General features: G+C 43.8%; 1 protein-coding gene across 1 annotated transcript in view; it reads left to right on the forward strand.

Annotated features, from left to right (window-relative positions):
• The window catches only part of LOC310783201 (platelet-derived growth factor receptor beta-like), a 67426-nt gene extending 62799 nt beyond the window's left edge, over positions 1–4627 (forward strand). Inside the window, exon 28 of the mRNA XM_083644004.1 lies at positions 419–4627. Coding sequence (XP_083500130.1) covers positions 419–548 — 130 coding nt within the window. The 3' untranslated portion in view covers positions 549–4627. The remainder of the gene's footprint in view (positions 1–418) is intronic.
• The last annotated feature ends 14553 nt before the right edge of the window (positions 4628–19180 follow it).

Here is a 19180-nt window from a genome sequence, read left to right on the forward strand (position 1 = left end):
GATTATTATTATTGATTGCATTTATATAGCACCTAGATGTGTCTTTCTAGTCAACATGCTTCACAGGGGAGGGGGAAGGGGAACTCAATCCATGATCCACCTAACCCTAGGTCAAATAATTCCAAGTCTCAATTTTTTTTTTATGTTGTTGCAATACCGGTTAGCCATCAATTAAATTGGGGGTGCTATAACAGCTTTCGAACTTGGAAGTCACACACAGTGGCATAGACTGTCACAATGTCTGAAATAGACACCACAAGACCCTAGCCAAAAACAACGCCACACAAATGGGCGTTTGTACACTGAAATCCAAAAGAATTGACAGTTTTCTGCAATTTACTTCCATTAATGGAGGATTGATAGTGGATGGGGTGGACATAAATCAGGTCTGACCTCTGACCTCTCGTCTTGTCTCCAGTCCTCAGACACCTGACACTAACTCCCACGATGCATCAGGAGCACAGGAACTGACATCAGAGCCCAGGCAGGAAAAGGAGGAGCCGCCCCGCTCGCCGTGCACCACCGAAGAAGAGGAGAGCTTCCTGTGAAGAGGGCAAGGGTTCAACTCCCACCGAGCCAGTGTTGTAGTCAAGTCCGAGTCCTGGACACGTTTTCAGGACCTGTGAATCGTTATTTGGATAAACTTTTTGTTTGTATTTTTTATTTTTTTGTAATAGGCCATAATAATAATAATTTGGCATAAGATATTAATTGATAGCTATATTACTCCGGACTCGGACTCAGGTAATGGGGACTTGACTCGGACTCAACTCGGGCTCTTCATTGGTGACTTGGACTTGGACTCGGTCTCGCACACTGGAGACTGGAGACACGACTTGGACTCAGATGTAGTGACTTGACTACAACACTGCGCTGAGTGCCGTCAGGTAAAGGTCTTATTCAGGATGAACAGCAAACCATCCGTCATATCATATAGTTACTCTGTTACTCTGCTTCTGTATCTGTGTATTATCGCTTTAGGAGGCAGAAAACTACAGGAAACTACGAACTCCTAAACATCCTCAAGTCCACTTGAATCCAGAAAATCCAGCCGAGGCTTTAGAAACTCTCCTGTGGTTCAATGGTGTTGCTGCCAGAGTCATTGAAGAGAGAGTCGCGCCAAGGGAAGTCCAAAATGCTTGATCGTTACGTGACTCACGTAGCTATGAGCTCCATTCTAGCTATAGTTCCAAGGATAGTTCCAGGAAGTATAGGGTTGGCCTTTGAATGCACACAATAAAGGTGATAATATACAATTGTATTCTTTAATAAATGTCTTGCCCTTTCAAAGTACATCACAAATGGGCCATTCTGCTCCAACTCTACAGCCCTGCTTAATCCAGAACCTTACTTCCGGGAACTATGGCGAGGTAAAAAAAAAAAAAAAGTGCATTGGAGTGAATGGAGATGACACAACTCTTACTATAGTATCTCAATGGCTGTGGTTGCTGCCAAACATTTTGTAAGTGTCAAATTTGTTCGGATGATGGAAATTCTTTTGGGAACGAACCTGCCGCAAGAGAGACGATCTGCTGCCAATAAAAACACCACAAACCACACGCACAACAAACAACACAAACGACTCAGACTGCTGGGCCGTGGTTTGAATATTAGCTGTCTGTTTTCTGAATTTGGATGGAATGATTGAATTTATTGTAGTTGAAACTGATTAGAAATCAAACTCATGATGCTCTTACCAAGTTTTTTATCTATCTATCTCTATCTATATATCTATCTATAAAAGGGGCAAGTGGGCAATCTCTGTCTGTTCTGTTTCCATTTTTGTCCCACTGATGATGTCATAGTGATGTCATAAGAGCGATATCATCTTATGACATCACTGATGTCATAGGCACTGCTGTCATAGGCATTGTGACATCATCAGTGATGTCACTCAAGCAATTGTGCCATCATTGATGATGTCATCATTGTCATGTCATCAGTGATGCAGAGCAATTGTGTGCTGCACATGCCAATAGAGACGGTCTGTGTCTCGTCATAGATGCTGGGGTAGCTGGCCAGGGGTGTGGTCAGGGTGGGGTAAATCCCTCTGATGTTCTCCCCATTCAGCATAGTTAGCATTTAGCTGCTAGCCCAGCCCAGGCAGACACGATCAGAGATTCAACCACCGCACGTAAATCTGAACAGACGTCTATTATATGTACCTGCTCTAGAATCCCCAATCCTGTAGTGTTGAGCTCCAGCACCGTCCTTTGGTGAGTCAGCCCATTGAGATGGGGGGTTTTACCCCACTCGTGCACCAGCCGTATAACATTTTGTGGGCGTGTGCACACAGACCGACTGTATCTATAGAGCAGGCGAGGCCACGCAGCAGCCGAGCTGCGTACGGGAGCTGCAGGGCCAGCTCGGCGAGTTGCAGGGCGGGCTAGGCCACGCAGCGGGTGAGCTAATCGAGCATGCGAGATGCCTACTCATATTAAAACCATGTTGCATTGAAAAGTCCTAGATATTTAGTTTTCTTTAAAGGACCCTAACCGTAACTTCACCCAAACATTTTAATTCAGTCATTCTACTCACCCCCATGCCGATGGAAGGGCCAGTGAAGTTTTTTAGTCCACAAAACCTACAATTATCCTAAACATAAAGCATAATCCAAGTCTCCACAAGCCCTGAGATGCCAAGTTGACTTGAGCAGACGTCTTTTACACCCTGTTTTTAGCTTAAATCTGCACTGTTAGCCATGGGGGGGTAGGAATACCAGGTGCAGCTACTGTTACACTTCAATTGTCTAGGAAACTCTACTGTTGCTGTGAAACTTTGTGGACTAAAAAACTTCACCTGTCCTTCCATCAGTATGGGGGTGTTGATAATGACTGAATTTTCATTTTTGGCTGAACTGTTCCTTTAAGATATTTAAATTTATACTGGACTCTTGATTTGTTCTGACTGCACTTGGTGATCCACATTTAGACTTGGGACTTGACTTTAGAATTGAGCCTTAAGATGTGTTACTTGGGACTGGAGTAAAGCGGACATGCTCTCACCTCTGACAGAACTCTTCTGTGGTTTGAAGTGAAGTCGTTTTATTGTTTGCTTGACGTTTGCTCCTTTGATCTCATAGAGTGCCGCAGGAATTTGTCCTAACATGCGGAAATGTGATTTTTGAATGGGTTCTTGGTTAGATCCTTGAAATAAGGCTTGTGGTTAACAAAAGTTTATGAAACTTTGAGTTTTTGTTCAGTGAGATAATCTTCACAAATGAAGACCACTTTTATAATTTGTTAAACATTTTGTGAAGTTCATCTTGTCCCGGGCCCCGGGAAAGCTGAAAGGTGGCGCTAGTGCAGCAACCAGGACTCATACTCCACCGACTTGTCTGACCAAGCTGGAGGTAACATGGGGGCAGAGGTGGAAAGTAACTAATTAAAATGTGTCAAATGACTGTAATTTAGTAGCTTTTTGTGTACTTGTACTTTTTTGAGTAATTTTTTAAATCAGTAATTTTACATTTACTAAGTATATTTAGTTTCAAGTAATGTAGTTTGTTACATTTTACATTGCTTTAGTTACAAAGTAAAATAAATACAAAGTTTTCTATGAACTGCGCACACGAAACTGTCCAATCTGCCAGCGCTCGATAACTGCTGCCAGTGTTGTCAACTTTCCAAGGAGAGTAGTTGTCTGCTGAAAAAGTCGCCAGATGACATGCTAATTTGTATATCAATAGCCTATATAACCTACAGTCCCGCTCGCAGCGGAGAGAGGCGGGCTATGTGGGAAGTGCTGTGATCATCTGAGCTCTCACTTCTAAAATCATCAAAGTGGTCCTCATTTGTGAAGACTATCACACTGAACAAGACCTCTAAATATCATAAACTTGTTAACCACAGAGTGAGCTTATTTCAGGTAGGTTATAATATAACCATTATATAACCAAAAACCCATTCAAAAATCCCATTGACTTTGAGATTTGGTGCGATGCTAAATCTTGGGTTGGTCTACAAAAATATCGGTGGCACTCTATTTCCACCAGCAGCTAAAAAAGAACTCTCAAATATACATATAAAAAAAAGAGAGAAATCAAATTTTGGACTAAAATGTGACAGTGGACAGAGCTTCATCTGTGTTGTTATTGATCTGATATCTGATCAATGTTATAGAGAGCCAAATTCACGTTCTCTTTCGGGTTTAGGCATACAAAGTAAGGGATTTCATCTGAATCAGAACATTTTACTTGGACCAAGAAGATGTTTTTATTTTATTTAGTATTTTTTTGGTGTTTTGCTTTGTTTTTGATTTGGTCCGAGCTTAATGTTATATGGTTGAATGATGAATCGCTTGGTTTGACCAAGTAATTATAAGCATTTTACCAAATGTCTATGGGAAAATAAATGGCAGATGAAATCCCTTGGTTCGTATGTATAACGAACCAAGGGGGGCATGACTTTGGCACTCTGTTGATCTGCATCTGATCAGTGTCATTGACCTGACACATTTTGAAGTGGACACAGCAGTAATGTAGTCAGTCTGTATATGATGTCAAAATAAATATCTATATTTACCATTATCTTGGCGATTGCATATAAAGGTTGCAGCAGGAAAAACATGTATCTGTAAACATTCTGTTTTCCACAAATGAAGAAAATAAAGTTTATTTTCTCATTGATTTTTTTGTGTGATCAACATTTTTTTTTAATAAAAAAGATACAAGACACAACAACAATAGAACACACCAAACATAACAACTATAACAACAAATTGGCGGCACACTAACAAGAGAAACCAAAGTCATAATGGGAAACACGCTGGGAAAAAAGTTGCTTGTCACAACACTCGTTTGACGACTTATTTAAGGGAATGTAATGTTATCTATCACATCCGCTATTTCTGTTGCTCTTTGAACAACTCGGGATATTTATCTGCAAGATCTTTGGCCAAGCTGGATGTGATTTGCTCCGTTCGCGGTTCGCCTGCCTGCAGCTTTGAAACATCGTCGACGGGCTATGTTGTGTCCGCGTCAACAATGCAACAGTGGGAGGGGTCTGGGAGGATGACACCGGAAGAACCTATATTTCACATAAGGCCTCATGGCAGCTAGAAATAAGGTGGATATAATGTATATATATACAGTATATATAGCTACTGTATATATCAATGGTGCGAACCATATATATAATATATGATGTCACTGCGCAGGTGACATCACTGATGACATCGTCACCATTTCAACAGTTTGACACTTCATCACCACTTTCTTTCTTTTGTGGGGACATAGAAATATAATCGGCCTCGGCCACGCCTTAAAAATATCAAACTGTTAAAGTCGAGCTGAAATTACATTTCCAGGGTATGTGGGGCTCTATTCTCCCACAGGCCATCGGCGCTATTACGGGCCTTAACCGCAAAAAAACGTGCCTTGCGCCTGTTTCGGCAAGATAGCAATAGGCTTTAGGCTGCCAAATGCGCTTTAGGCCGAATGGGCGTGGCGCAGTCCCAAAGTGGGCGTGTCGGCGCTAAATACCAGCCTAGTCATATCTTGGGAGCTGGCCTACATTTAGCGCTTTGCGCTTTTCAAAAGCAGGCCTATTCTTTGCCTTCACTGCTTCTTCTCTGTCACCCTTCTCTCTCTCTCTCTCTGAGTTCCCAGCATGCATTGTGTTTCTTCATTTCGCTACTAAATAGCCACCAAATGAGCCAAAATAGATATAAAAGGTAGTTCTAAATTAATGTGTAATGGTAACACAGCCTGCCATTGTCAACATTTCAATATTGGACCAAATAAAACCTCGAAATGAAAACACCACCCTATGTGAAACATATATGTCCTCCTGGGCATATATATACCCCTTGTCGAGTTAACGTGATTTAGAGAAGTAACAGCGGAACGCGCTTCGGAACGCGCTTCTAATGGCATCTGCTATACTGTGATGTCCGTCCAATAACTTGGCCCTATTTCACATTTAGTTTTACAATAAAAACACATTTATGCAATGACTTCACATAATGTAGGGTATATTTATGTGCATCATCCTTCCTGCAGCAGGCGAGAGAAAATGATATCTTTCTGGACAAACTTTCACCAATCTAATAGGCTATATTTTTCTAGCTGATGCATAGAACATTATTTTCACTTTGATCTTGCTATAGTGTAGCGTATTTACATGCTTGCAGTATTGAAACTGCAGTTAGATTGGTTTGAGAAGCATAATAATATGGAATAATAGCCTATAATGCAGACAGACAGGCTGGATGAAGGGAGGGGGGGGGGGGGGGCAGAGCGTTTGGCTTTCGTCTGGTTTTGCGGGATCACTGGAATTGGAGCTAAAAAGGCAAGCGTGCGATTCGTTTATTGCACTTATCCAATGAGCATGACGGTGCATAATTTTACGCCTAAAAGGCGTGGTTGTAATGCTTTGGGCTGCATCTAGCGCCAGCACGACGATATCAAGTGCGCCTTTCCACGCCCACTGCTTTGATCTGCGCCTGCCGCTCGGCCTAGAAACTGCGCCGATGCAACGATAGGGGCCGTGATTCCTTATCATGACATATTCCGAGCGAAACAGGGTAGAGAGGCCGGACATAGCGTGTGGGGGAGTTTGATTTGACCGTTGGAAAGTGGGCATGTCTGGGGTGAGGGACTGGACTGACTGAATGTGAGGAGGCGACTCGACTGCTGCCCTGCCTGCTACCTCTGAGCGGAGGAAGACAGCAATCCGCTAAACAATCTATTTTACCAGACAAATCTGAAACCTGCCGCTCACGTTTCAATAACAGTACAAACACAATATAATGTAAATACAGCACCATGTACTGCGTTCTCGCTGGCTGGTTCACTGCGCCCAGCCGCAGAGCAGAAGACCAGGCGGCTCGCTCCCTCCGGGCAGACAGCCTCCCGCTCCCCGAAGGGGAGAGCCGGGCCTGCATGACATTAAATGAAGACGGTTTTATCTTTTATGTTACATTTGACATTTATGGGCTAGCAAAGTCTGCCATGTTGCCTGCTTGGAATGTTCTCCTAGCCATGAAGATTGATTGACAGCTGTCATGTCATGATATTGTAACCCTAAGTTTTGGACGTGTGCTCCCCGTCGCTTCAGGCTGTGGGTTCAATCAATCGGGCTACAGTTACTGTTGGGTTCACTTCTTTTTATTTTCACATATAGCCAAACGGCAAGGGCAGTAGCAAGCTAACAGGCTAACTCAGCTTTCACATGTGTGTTGACAACAGGAACTCTGCGAGTTGTTCTACACCTACAACGTTCCCCTGGGATACAACACCAGGCGGAACCAACATTAATCATTAACATAAACCACTACGACCCAATAAGAAATAATAGCACAATTAACAGTAGCAGCGACAACTACATTATAATCAATATAACAAATTAAAGTGCATTAATAATTACTAGACATAAAACGTACAAAATAAATGCAACACAATAACATAGATTACAGTCTTCCCTTGCTACAAAAGAAATGGCCACATTTCAAACAAAAGCAATAGGTACTGCATAGGAATCATCACTGTCAAGAATGCATAGACTACCATAAACCGACCAGAACATGGCAAACATTATGCTCAAGGCAACAATAAGGCAAGGCATTCAGAATTCACAAAACAACCCATAGCAATAAGGCACCATCCCCAACCATTTTTCTTTATATCCTCCCATCAATTAAACATATGCTCAGCAACATAACACCATAACACAATACAACAGAGAAAACAAGTGCAACATTTTCCTATGTTCTTTCCATTATCTCTTTTTTTGTGTGTGTGTTCTTTTTACAGTGTTTTCTTTTCTTTCTAACAGTGTGTTTTTTTTTTTTTTTTTTTTTTTTTTTTTTTTTACTGTTGGAAAAAGTCTCAGAGTCACAACGTCACCCATTAAGTGACAAAGTCCCTGTACTTCGAGTTCGGTCGAAGCGTGCGGCCACTGCGGGACGCAAGCGGTGAGGGGAGGGGTGCGTTGGCAGATGAGGGGAGGGGTGCATTGGCAGATGAGGGGACCCCGCTGGAGTCAGTGGGAACAGTGCCATCCGGGGGAGGAGGGCAAGGGGGAAGGGGTGGGGGAGGGGGTGGGCGAGGCACAGCAGGGGGGACTGAGAGGGGCTGTGGTCGGCATTGTGGGGCACCCACAGCAGTGTCAGGTGCAGTCCTTGTAGGTACATGGGGAGGGGTGGGAGGGCGAAAGGGCAGGGCTCCTGACAAAGCAGTGAGAGGGGCCAGTGTTAGAGCTGTACTAACTCGTGGCGGCACAGGCCTGTTGACAGGTGAGGCCGGCAAGGGCCCCTTGTAGACTTTGAGTCTATTGTGATGAACAATCCATTTCCTTGAATGTTCAGTTCTTGGATCTGTGATCTCATAGGTCACACCAGGGCTGCCATCTCTGCTCATCCTCTGCAGGACCACAAATGGCCCCTTCCATCTGGGAGCGAGCTTGTGCATCCGTTGAGCTGGATCATCCAAGAGCACAAGATCACCCGCCTTATGAGGGTGAAACACCACCTTTTTGTCATACTGGTGCTTCTGGTGTAGTTTGGATGTAGCAGATGTCTGAGCTGCGTCCTTGAAAGCATGTGACAGACGCACTGTGAGATCCTTAACATATGCTGCTGGTGTACCTGGTGTAGAAGACGTCAACCCAGGATCACAGTTCAACATTATATCCACTGGTAGATTTGGCTCTCTTCCATGTGCCAGAAAGAAAGGTGAAAATCCAGTACTCGAGTGGATGCTGGAATTATATGCGAGTTCCACCTGTGGCAAATACTGGTCCCATTCACCACCACTCTGATACATGTACTTAGCAAGTTGGTCTTTGAGTGTCCTATTCAGTCTCTCTACCATACCATCCGATTGGGCATGGTAGGGAGTTGTCCGAGTCTTTTTGATGCCCAGCGAGCTGCAGAGATGTTTGATCAGGTCTGACTCAAACTGTCTGCCTTGGTCTGTGTGGACTGACTCTGGAATGCCATGCTGTCGGATATAGTCCTCGAAAATACATTTAGCGACTGTTGTGGCACGTTGATCTTTTAGAGGAAACAGGTTGACATAGCGTGTGAAATAGTCCATTATCACTAACACGTACCTATTTCCTTGTGCCGTGATGGGTAGCTCTGTTATATCTGCTGCGATTTTCTGGAATGGTCGGCTCGCTTGAATCGATTGTAGTGGAGCTCTTTCGTGTGGGGTAGGGGAACCTCGTGATTGACATGGCAAGCACTCCACACAGAACTTGTGAATGTCACGGGACATGTATGGCCAGTAACAGATGCGTCTAGCTCTTTGCAAAGTGCGCTCTGCACTCAAATGTCCACTGAACTGGTCTCCATGCATGCCTTTCAAAGCTGTTGGAATGAGAATCTCGGGCAGAACAACTTGGAAGCTTGGTGACGTGTGCGGCCCTGTTTTGACTTTTCGGCAGAGTATTCCATTTTGCAGTGTCAGTTTAGGCCACTCATGCCAGAGTTTCCTCAGTGTAGGGGGAGAGTGTTTGAAACGGCCAAGTGGTGGCCTGTGGTTGCTTCTCTCCAACCATGCCATGACTTTGCTGAGACATTCATCTGCACTTTGCTTTCGGCAGAGCTCATCCAAGTCAATTGACAGTGTGGGGCTGATGTCAGGAATGACTGATGTGGAAGCGTCATTCTCGTTCCTGCCAGAGGAGGGCACCGTTTCACCGGCACTGTGAGAGGTGATGATACACTGCACAGCTTTAGTGTCCGTCTCTGTACTCGGCCGTCTGGACATGGCATCCGCGTTTGCATGTTGTTTTCCTTCTCTATGAATGATGTTGTAGTCATAAACATCCAACTCAAGGACCCAGCGACTCCGTCTTCCTGTAGGATCATTATCCACTGGGTTTCTCCTGAGGCTGAGCAGAGGCTTGTGGTCTGTTATGACTGTGAAGGAGGTACCGGACAGAAAATGTTTGAAATGTCTCACAGACCAAAAGATTGCATAGAGCTCACGGTCATAGGTAGACCATTTCCTCTCAGACGAGCTGAGTGTGTGGCTTGCATAGGCGACCACACGTTCTTTCTTGTCATGACGTTGAGCAAGCACCGATCCAATACAGTCCTGTGAAGCATCTGTGTATAACAGGAAGGGCTGCGTGAAATCGGGATGTGCAACGATTGGGGGATTGGTCAGGGCGTGTTTCAGTGACTGAAAAGCATCCTCACATTCACCAGTCCATCTGAAGAGGGCACCCTTCTGGGTGAGGGCGTTGAGTGGAGAAGCAATGGCTGAAAAGTTCCTGACAAACCTACGGTAGTAAGAACATAATCCATGAAATGCTCTCACCTCCGTGGTTGTTCTGGGTGTAGGCCATTCTCTGACCTTATTCAAGTTTCTCGCGTCTGGCTGCAGACCTTGGCTGGACACGACATGTCCGAGGAAGGATACTTGGGAGCATCCAAACTGACACTTCCTGGCTTTCAGCTTAAGGCCAGCTGAGCGGAAGCGGCTGAAGACTTCTCCAAGGCTTTTCAGGTGATCTGTGAAGGAGCGGCTGAACACCAAAACATCATCTAGATAGATCAAACATTCTTTCCAGTGAAGGCCACGGAGCACGAGCTCCATCAGTCTCTGGAATGTAGGTGGAGCATTTGTTAAACCCATTGGCATGACGTTGAATTGGTACAGCGCACTTCCAGTACTGAAAGCTGTTTTCTCTTTGTCGAGTGGGTCAAGCTCAACCTGCCAGTACCCGCTTGAGAGGTCCATGGTACTGAACCAGCATGCACCAGACAGACTATCTAGGGCATCTGCAGGACGTGGCAATGGGTATGAGTCTTTGATGGTGACTGCATTTAATTTTCGGAAATCAATGCAGAACCGGTATGTGCCGTCTTTTTTCTTTACTAAAACGACAGGGGAAGCCCAAGGGCTACAACTCTCTTCAATAATGTTTTGAGAAAGGAGCTGTTGAACCTGCCTGTCTATCTCAGCTCGAGTGGGGGGTGAAGTCCTATATGCTCGTTGTCTGCAGGGCGAAGCATCTCCTGTTCTGATACTGTGTTGGACTATATTAGTGCGACCATAATCCTGATCATGTGCACTGAAAACATCAGAGTAACTGAGAAGTAAGGCCTCTAACTGCTGGCGCTGTTCATCATTAACTGCAGACTGGCTAAGGTCAACTTTGGGCAGTGACTGACATGGGGATTGGATTCCTACTTCAGCTACTGTGGCTGTTGTGACCTCTTCTATGGAGAATTCTCCCCATTCCTGACTGCCTAGTGAGTGAAAATCTCCTAGTCTTGTGTCACATGGCACATGGCAATCACTATTGGTGGGGTTCATTACTCTAACATAAGTGATGCCTGTTTGTACAGGAGCCAGTGTGCGTGCTACTAACAAACCGGGTAAGTTAGGGGGTCCTGGCTCTAAGATGCCAGTGTAGTTGGACATATCCTCAGGCTCACCGGTGATGGACTGGACTTTAGCTATTATGTTCATCTGTGACATAGCAGGGATCACTATGGGAGCTAAAGTGACAGCGCTGCAACTGAGGGGAGCAGTTTGGGTAGCATGTAGCAGAGGGACGATGGAGCGATTCCCTACTTTCAGCTGGGCTGCACTCAAATCAAGAATGGCATAATGTTTGTGAAGAAAGTCAAATCCTAAGATCACTGACTGTGTAGCATTCCTAACTACATGCACATTATGAATGAAAATCTCCTCACCTAACCTGATGGTAATTGAAAGCATGCCTAATGTGTCTAAATAGTCACCAGTCACTGATGTTGCAGACAAATAAGACTTTTGAAGGGGCTTTGTTCTCAGGGAGGGGATAGACATTCTCTGGGCTTCACTGATCAGCGATATTTTTGAACCTGAGTCTATCAAAATTGTGGTGGCAATGTTCTCAATGACTGCAAATACATACGATGTGGGCAGGTCACGAGGTTGTGGGGCCTCATCTTCAGGAGTAGCAGACACTCGGCCCGTAGTACCTGCTACCAAGCGTTTCCCCGACGGGAATGGTCCTCATCAAAGCTCACATGATGATCACGTTCTCTGGACATGGGCCGCCTCTCCCGTGAAGGGTAGGTGCTGTGTGAGCCATGCGACCTGGCTGGCTCTGGTGTAGGATAGCTGGAGTGTCTGTGCGAGCCATGGCGGTCTGGATAGCTGTCGGAGTATCGCCTCCGATCTGGGCTGGCGTGTGAGTAGCGATCATGGCTGCCAGTAGGATGATACTCACGACGAGGAGGTGGAGAAGATGGACGTGCAGGCGATCCGTGTCTCCCATGATAGCCAGGCGAGTAGCTGCGGTGTGGGTAATCCCCACCTGGCCTGGTAGATCCATGAGGGTTGGAAGCAGAAGAGGGGGAATAACGTGCAGGTGATGCATGTGGAGAGTAGCGTTGTCTGTCTCTGCCACGCTCATATCTAGAGTCAGATGAGTCAGACCTGCCCCTGTAAGAGTCTGTATAGTGAGAACTGCGATTGGCAGACTGGTCACGGTGCTGGCGTAGATGAGTAACTTCCAGTCTGAGCGCACGGACATCATCTGATAGCTGCTTGACTACATTTGTAAGGTCAGGGGATTGTTCTGATTGTGACATGCTATGCTTTGTGGACACCATAGCAGAGAGTGGCTCACCTTGTGGGACAGAGGAAGTTGCACCTTGTGTGTAGGCTGGCATGTGAGCAGGTGGGGGAAGAAGCCGCAACGCTTCCTGAGCACGCTCCCACTTGCATGCTATAGACAAGGCTTCCTCCAATGTAGCAGCTCCATGCTCATGACATTTGGCTTGAATAACTGGATCCAACCCAGCTATGAAGCGTCTGAAACGTTCCATGGCAATGGCCGGTCTGCCATAGTTTGGGAACGCCTCCAGCACAAGCCTTGTGATTTCAGCTGCATACACTTCCAGAGGCTCTTTAGGCTGGCGCTGCCTTGCATTCACAAAGGTCTGGAAATGTAGCAGAAACTCTTTCCTCCCGAAAACATCATTTAGCTTGGCTACACATTCATCATAGTTCTGCTGCACTGCTGGTGATAATGATAGCCAGTATGCTAGCGCATCCCCACTAAGCCTAGTAGGAAGAAGGGTGGCTACATCTTGCTGTTGTCCATCTGTACAGGCTTTAACTGCAAGTTCCAATCTAGCTTTCCACAGAGAAAAACTTTCCTTGTCCTTACCATCCCCATGAAAACACGGAGGTAGCTCCACTCTGTAGTGAATAACTCGTCTGGGGGTAGCTTCTTCACCTGGCCCGTTGTCGTCAGGCATGGCTGATTAGTGTACTGTCCAACTTAGAAACAGGCGGTCGGTAGGAAGGCTTCTTCTTATTTTTTTTCTCTTTAAAAAAAAAAATCTTCCGTCCGTGTCAATTAACTCACAAACTGTCCGTGTATTTCTCTATCAGTCCATACAACAAAAACTTGCAAGCCGAAACTCACGTTCACTGTGCACGAACAGAAAACAGCGTCCACGTTGTGATCAAGAAACACCGCCGTACGTAGTTGCTTGCCTTGGCTTCCATGTATAACATGAAGAAAAACCGCTGCCACCAGTCTGTAACCCTAAGTTTTGGACGTGTGCTCCCCGTCGCTTCAGGCTGTGGGTTCAATCAATCGGGCTACAGTTACTGTTGGGTTCACTTCTTTTTATTTTCACATATAGCCAAACGGCAAGGGCAGTAGCAAGCTAACAGGCTAACTCAGCTTTCACATGTGTGTTGACAACAGGAACTCTGCGAGTTGTTCTACACCTACAACGTTCCCCTGGGATACAACACCAGGCGGAACCAACATTAATCATTAACATAAACCACTACGACCCAATAAGAAATAATAGCACAATTAACAGTAGCAGCGACAACTACATTATAATCAATATAACAAATTAAAGTGCATTAATAATTACTAGACATAAAACGTACAAAATAAATGCAACACAATAACATAGATTACAATATTATTATTGGTTGAGATTGGGTTGAAATTTGATAGTACTAGCTGACGTGAGCACACTGTAGATTTCGTTATGAATGAAGAGTAAGACAATCTGGTTGACTTTTGATGTGAAAAACTAAAGAAGTTGGATTTTTGTGATTTCTTTGTGTGTGCATAGGCCTAACTATCCTCCTCTACTATAACAACACTGCAGCCTTTCTTTCTTCGATGTTGTTGATAGAAAGTAATAGGTAAAATAATTACATCACAGAACAGAAATCTTTCAAACATGCCATTCTTTGCACCTACTGATTGCTGAGAAAATGTGGAAAACGGAGCAACTGCAGCATTACTGCAGCAAGGATGAACGTTTCCAATTCAATGCAGTGATTGTTCTGTATCCACAAGGTGGAGCCAAACATCCTCAGATGATGATACACTAATAGTCATGAAACAATCTCCTACATCATTGAATCCATGGCGTATCTGTTGTAAGATTTTGTTATGGCTGCAAAATGTTTACTTAACATAATTAAAATGATTAACAGCAAAACTATTTACAATGTTGGGCAGTAGGTCTATGGAAGTTATACTTAAAATGATTAAGTGCTCTCTTGACTACTGTATTCTGATTGGCTGCATGTACAGTAGCCAGTAGGCATTTCTCTCATTAAACACCTACTGGAGCCTGCCACTGAATTACAGCCATCAAAGTATTATAATCTTACTCCACAGGGTGGCAACAAATTGCTACAAATCACTGCTGCCTTGAAAACTAAACCAAATGGAAGTAACGGTAGCTGCTCTATGGGTTGAGACAAATTCGGTGAACCTTGAGACCTGAAGATTTGGAGATGCAAAGTTTTCACCTAACAGTGATGATACATTTAAACAGCAGCACTAAATATTCTAATGTTCAGCTCATCACAGGAACAATTTGGACGTGCCAGTAAAATTCCACATAAACCTGTTATGATATAGATTCTATATCATATATAATATATCATAATTATCTATATTATAGAAGCTTAAAGGGGGACTTACCCCCCAGATATGTGACAAAACGGCATGCTGCTTGATTTGAAAAAACCTATGGGAAAAACCAAGAAATGAAGGCGAAGAGTGTCTCCTCTTGTCTCACTATACTCTTTGGCTGTGCTCAGACGGCTCAGACAGGAAACCTCTGAAATGTTTTACCGTAAAACGACACCATGACAGTTTGCCCACCGCATCAGTCTTGGAGCATCAAGAAAAACGTTATATGAGAGCTACAAAATCTTTATAAATATCAACAACTAGCCTCCTGCATGGAAACAGCGTTGCTCAAAATGGTTGAAAGTTATATCAATTTGGTCATTCAGTTGCAAACTACTTTATTGCCATTGACTCCCATGTAACTAACGTTAACGCGAGGTTATCGTTCCGGCCATATGTTATATGAGAGCTACAAAATCTTTATAAATATCAACAACTAGCCAACGCTGGTGGCCTGTATGGAAACAGCGTTGCTCAAAATGGTTGAAAGTTATATCAATTTGGTCATTCAGTGCTATTAAGTCAGTTTTTCATTTTCGTTTGGGGGATTTTCGTGATACTTGTCCAAAGGTGCAGTGCACCATGTAATACAAATCACCATCTGCTTTTTTCTCTCGAGCGCGAGACCAGAGCAGACTCGGAGCTGCAGCTGGGCCACAGACAGTACAAACACACATTCTCACCCCTCCCTCCTCCTCCTCTCTCTCTCTCGGCACAATCAAGTGGTTGAGTAGTTCTCAATGTTTGGTCAGAGGACCACCAGTGGTCCTTGAGGGGATTCCAGGATTCTCTGTTATCTCTCAACCTAATGGAATTCTGGACAAAACCATATCTATAAAAAAACAAAACAGATTTGCATCTGAGAGATCAAATCTCATCATATGGGGGGTCCATTGCCCCAATGTGAACTAAATTAGGGCTCCTTAATATGAAAAAGGTTGGGAATGATTTACAGCAACACAAAGCCATTTCCTTCCTTTTATTTCTATTTATGATTATAGTGGCTTTTATTGATAGTATTCTGTTACATCACCACATGGGCATCTTGGTAGGAAAATAACAGGTGATTGTAATCAATTAACAGGTGAATAATAGGTCAACTGACACAAACAGCCAATGAGCTGTGTGTATTGTAGCGCCATATTGGTAGGAAAATGCTTGTGACATCATGGGAATACTATGAATAGGTTTGGAGTTGTGAGGAGCCGGGAAAGGGTAGGGGGAGTAGGGGAGTTACTATCTTGAAATCCCATAGTCTTTGGTTCATTGTGACATCAGGTTGTACCACATTTTGTGCATGTTTTAGGGCAAAAAAAAGCAGGTTTGAACCCATAGAGGGCACTTATGCGGCTGAAAATGATACAAATGGTACAATGGTAACAGTTTGGTCTCAAATGTGGAAATTTTGACCAGAAATCTTCACACACCACCCCAAAAGTCCTATATATTGTTTAAAAGCTGAAAAAAGTGTTTTGGGGGGTAAGTTACACTTTAATGAGCACACTTCTAGCATGTTTCTTTATTGATTGTCCTGTTACAGTAATAAAGTTTGCTTTATTATTCTCATTATTATCAGAATATCTGCATAGGATCAGTCAGTGTTGTGAGTTACATCACTCATCATAGCAATTACGATTCCAAGAATAAACAACGTGCTGCATTTGTATTATCAAGGGACCCCCCCCCCCCCCCATTTGGGCAGAAGGATTAATGGAGGGAGCAGGGAGGGTTGTGGAGTGGATATTATCGGTGATGGCTGTGACCTGTGCATGCAGCTCCCTGTAACTACTCTGTTTCACAAACCACACCCTCTCATTCCTTAGTTTAGAGCCATTGTTTTCAAACTTTTTCACGTCAAGGATCCATAAACTAACACAAATTAGACCCCGGACAGTCAACTTTTGCTTTAAAGGAGAATTTCGTTTTTTTACAACCTGGACCTTATTTACAGCTTTAAATGATTTTTAAAGCAGATACGAGCAAGATTTTCGATTGTTATTAAACAGTCTAAATTTAATATCGATGCATCACATCTTACCTCTATAGACGAGACCAACGCAGAGTAGTCTCGCTTGAACCCCGAGTGAATCGGCCAGTGTTAGTCTGTCTGTGGCCAGGGCAGATCAGGAAGTGAAATAAAACGGTTTGCAGCAGCCACTTCGGCCATAACCACAAAATAACTTCCAAAAAACCTGTTAGAATATAACAAGAGATGTTTGCGAGAGTAGCAAGCCCCTGCATGGCATTCTCCTTGTTTATGGTCTGTTGCTAGGCAGAGCTACTGTACTGATACTGTTTAATAACAATCGAAAATCTTGCTCGTAGCTGCTTTAAGTCACCCTGATGAGTCTGGTTAGATTCCCATGCACTGAACAATAATTTGTTTTCAACTGCGACCTGAAATTAGCTTATTTTCTGACATGCAGCGGCACATATCATTATTATATCATAGATACAATGACAGAAAATGAACGATCTAGCCTTTATTGGTTCACCCTTGGCTCTGCTGTCCGTCACATTGATAGCAGCTCCTGTTCCCTCCCGCTCATTGTAATCCATATAACATTATTCTGGACCAGCTCAAATAAATATGCATGGCCATCAAATTCAAATGATCATCCATAATCTTGAAATCAGATAAATATCAGCAGTGTTTATCATGCTAAGCTACATAACAGCTAACTACAGTCAACCCTGCAAGTCACCAGGATGTGCTTAGGGTCGTGTCTTCTTCTTCTTCTGTTCGGCCATATTACCAAACAGAAGAAGAAGAAGATGAACTTCCGGGGCAGGTCATAGTTATCTCGCATCCAGTTTGTTGTGTAGCTAAGCTTAGCCTAGCCTAGCAGATATTTATCTGATGTCAAGATTATGGACGATAATGGAAATGAAATTAGGTTTCTCTGGTGTGTTGATTTGAAATAGACCTAATTCAAGAACTAATAAAAGAAGCGAAATCCGCACTCTGAAAGAGATATCTCTAATCAGTCAAGCTATCAAAACACAGTTTTCATAATATGTGACTTCCCTTTCCCTTCCCTGCCACCCCTTCAATCTTAACTTTATGGATAACTTTTAGTCGGTTTTACCGCCAGATCAGCGGTTCCTTGGTTTCAGGGGGGATCCCCATTGTGTCTGCTGTCTGCAGCTAACTGTCTTTCCATAAGCGGCGTGTACTACGGCCTCCCTCACCCACAACCCCAACCATTTACTGTAAATGTGACTTTACACTTATAGGTCATATGGAATAGCACTTTGCACGACTTTCCCTAATCTCTCCCTCCCTCTTTTTTTATGAGGTGACTGTAGGAGGAAGCAGGAGGGCTTCCCCCTCTGCTTTCAGAACATGTGGCCTGGGAATAATTGGCTTCCAACTGCCACAGTCCAATGAGTTGGCCTGCATTTGCAGAATGACTCCATTTACTTTTGTCTCACTGCCCCACTGCTGCCACAGCTGCAGCCTTCATTCCATGCAGGCTTCAGATTTGACTGTATGGGCCTGGCAAGCGGCCAGAGGAGAAAGTAGAACACGATACCAGTGTTAGTGCACTAACCCACATTCTGACGACATAGGCCCGGAGAACTATTTGATGCCCTCTTTGTTAAAGGGGAATTCCAAGAACTTTGTAACTCCAATTTTGGCGATTTACATGTTCTTCTATGGGTTGAGAACGTTCTTCTGGGCTCCTGACAAGTTGACATTTTGTAAATGCAAAGTTTTCACCAAACAACAGCACTGTGCTAATTCCTGAGACTTATGAATGGTTCATTCCCAAAGAAATTTAGCACAAGCAGGAGATTCTAATCTCTGATGTCATCAAGGTGTGCCGCCTGGGGCTGCTCCTGATGTCACACCAAGTATGTATAACATCTAATGTATGTATGTATAATGTATGTATAAGTATATGTATGTATGTATAATGTATGTATAAGTATATGTATGTATGTATAATGTATGTATAACATCATGTCATATAAATGTACATTCTCACTTATTCTTATCTTCCCTGGCTACACTGTAGGAGATGGCAGTGAATGGACACTTATACAAACTGGGTTTGGGCACATGTTTCATTACTGAAAATGTGAGGTATCAAACTTAAAATATTTTTAACTTTTGGTCAATGACAGAATAATGTATTTAGCTATATGAGCTGAGAAATTGCACGCATGGTAATGACTTAACTCACTCCTTTACCACACAAAATCAATATCAAGAACAGCAAGAATAGATCACCCAGGTAAATTATACGGAAATGGTAAAAGGG

This window comes from Poromitra crassiceps (assembly GCF_964638095.1).
Source record: "Poromitra crassiceps genome assembly, chromosome: 1".
Taxonomy (NCBI): domain Eukaryota; kingdom Metazoa; phylum Chordata; class Actinopteri; order Beryciformes; family Melamphaidae; genus Poromitra; species Poromitra crassiceps.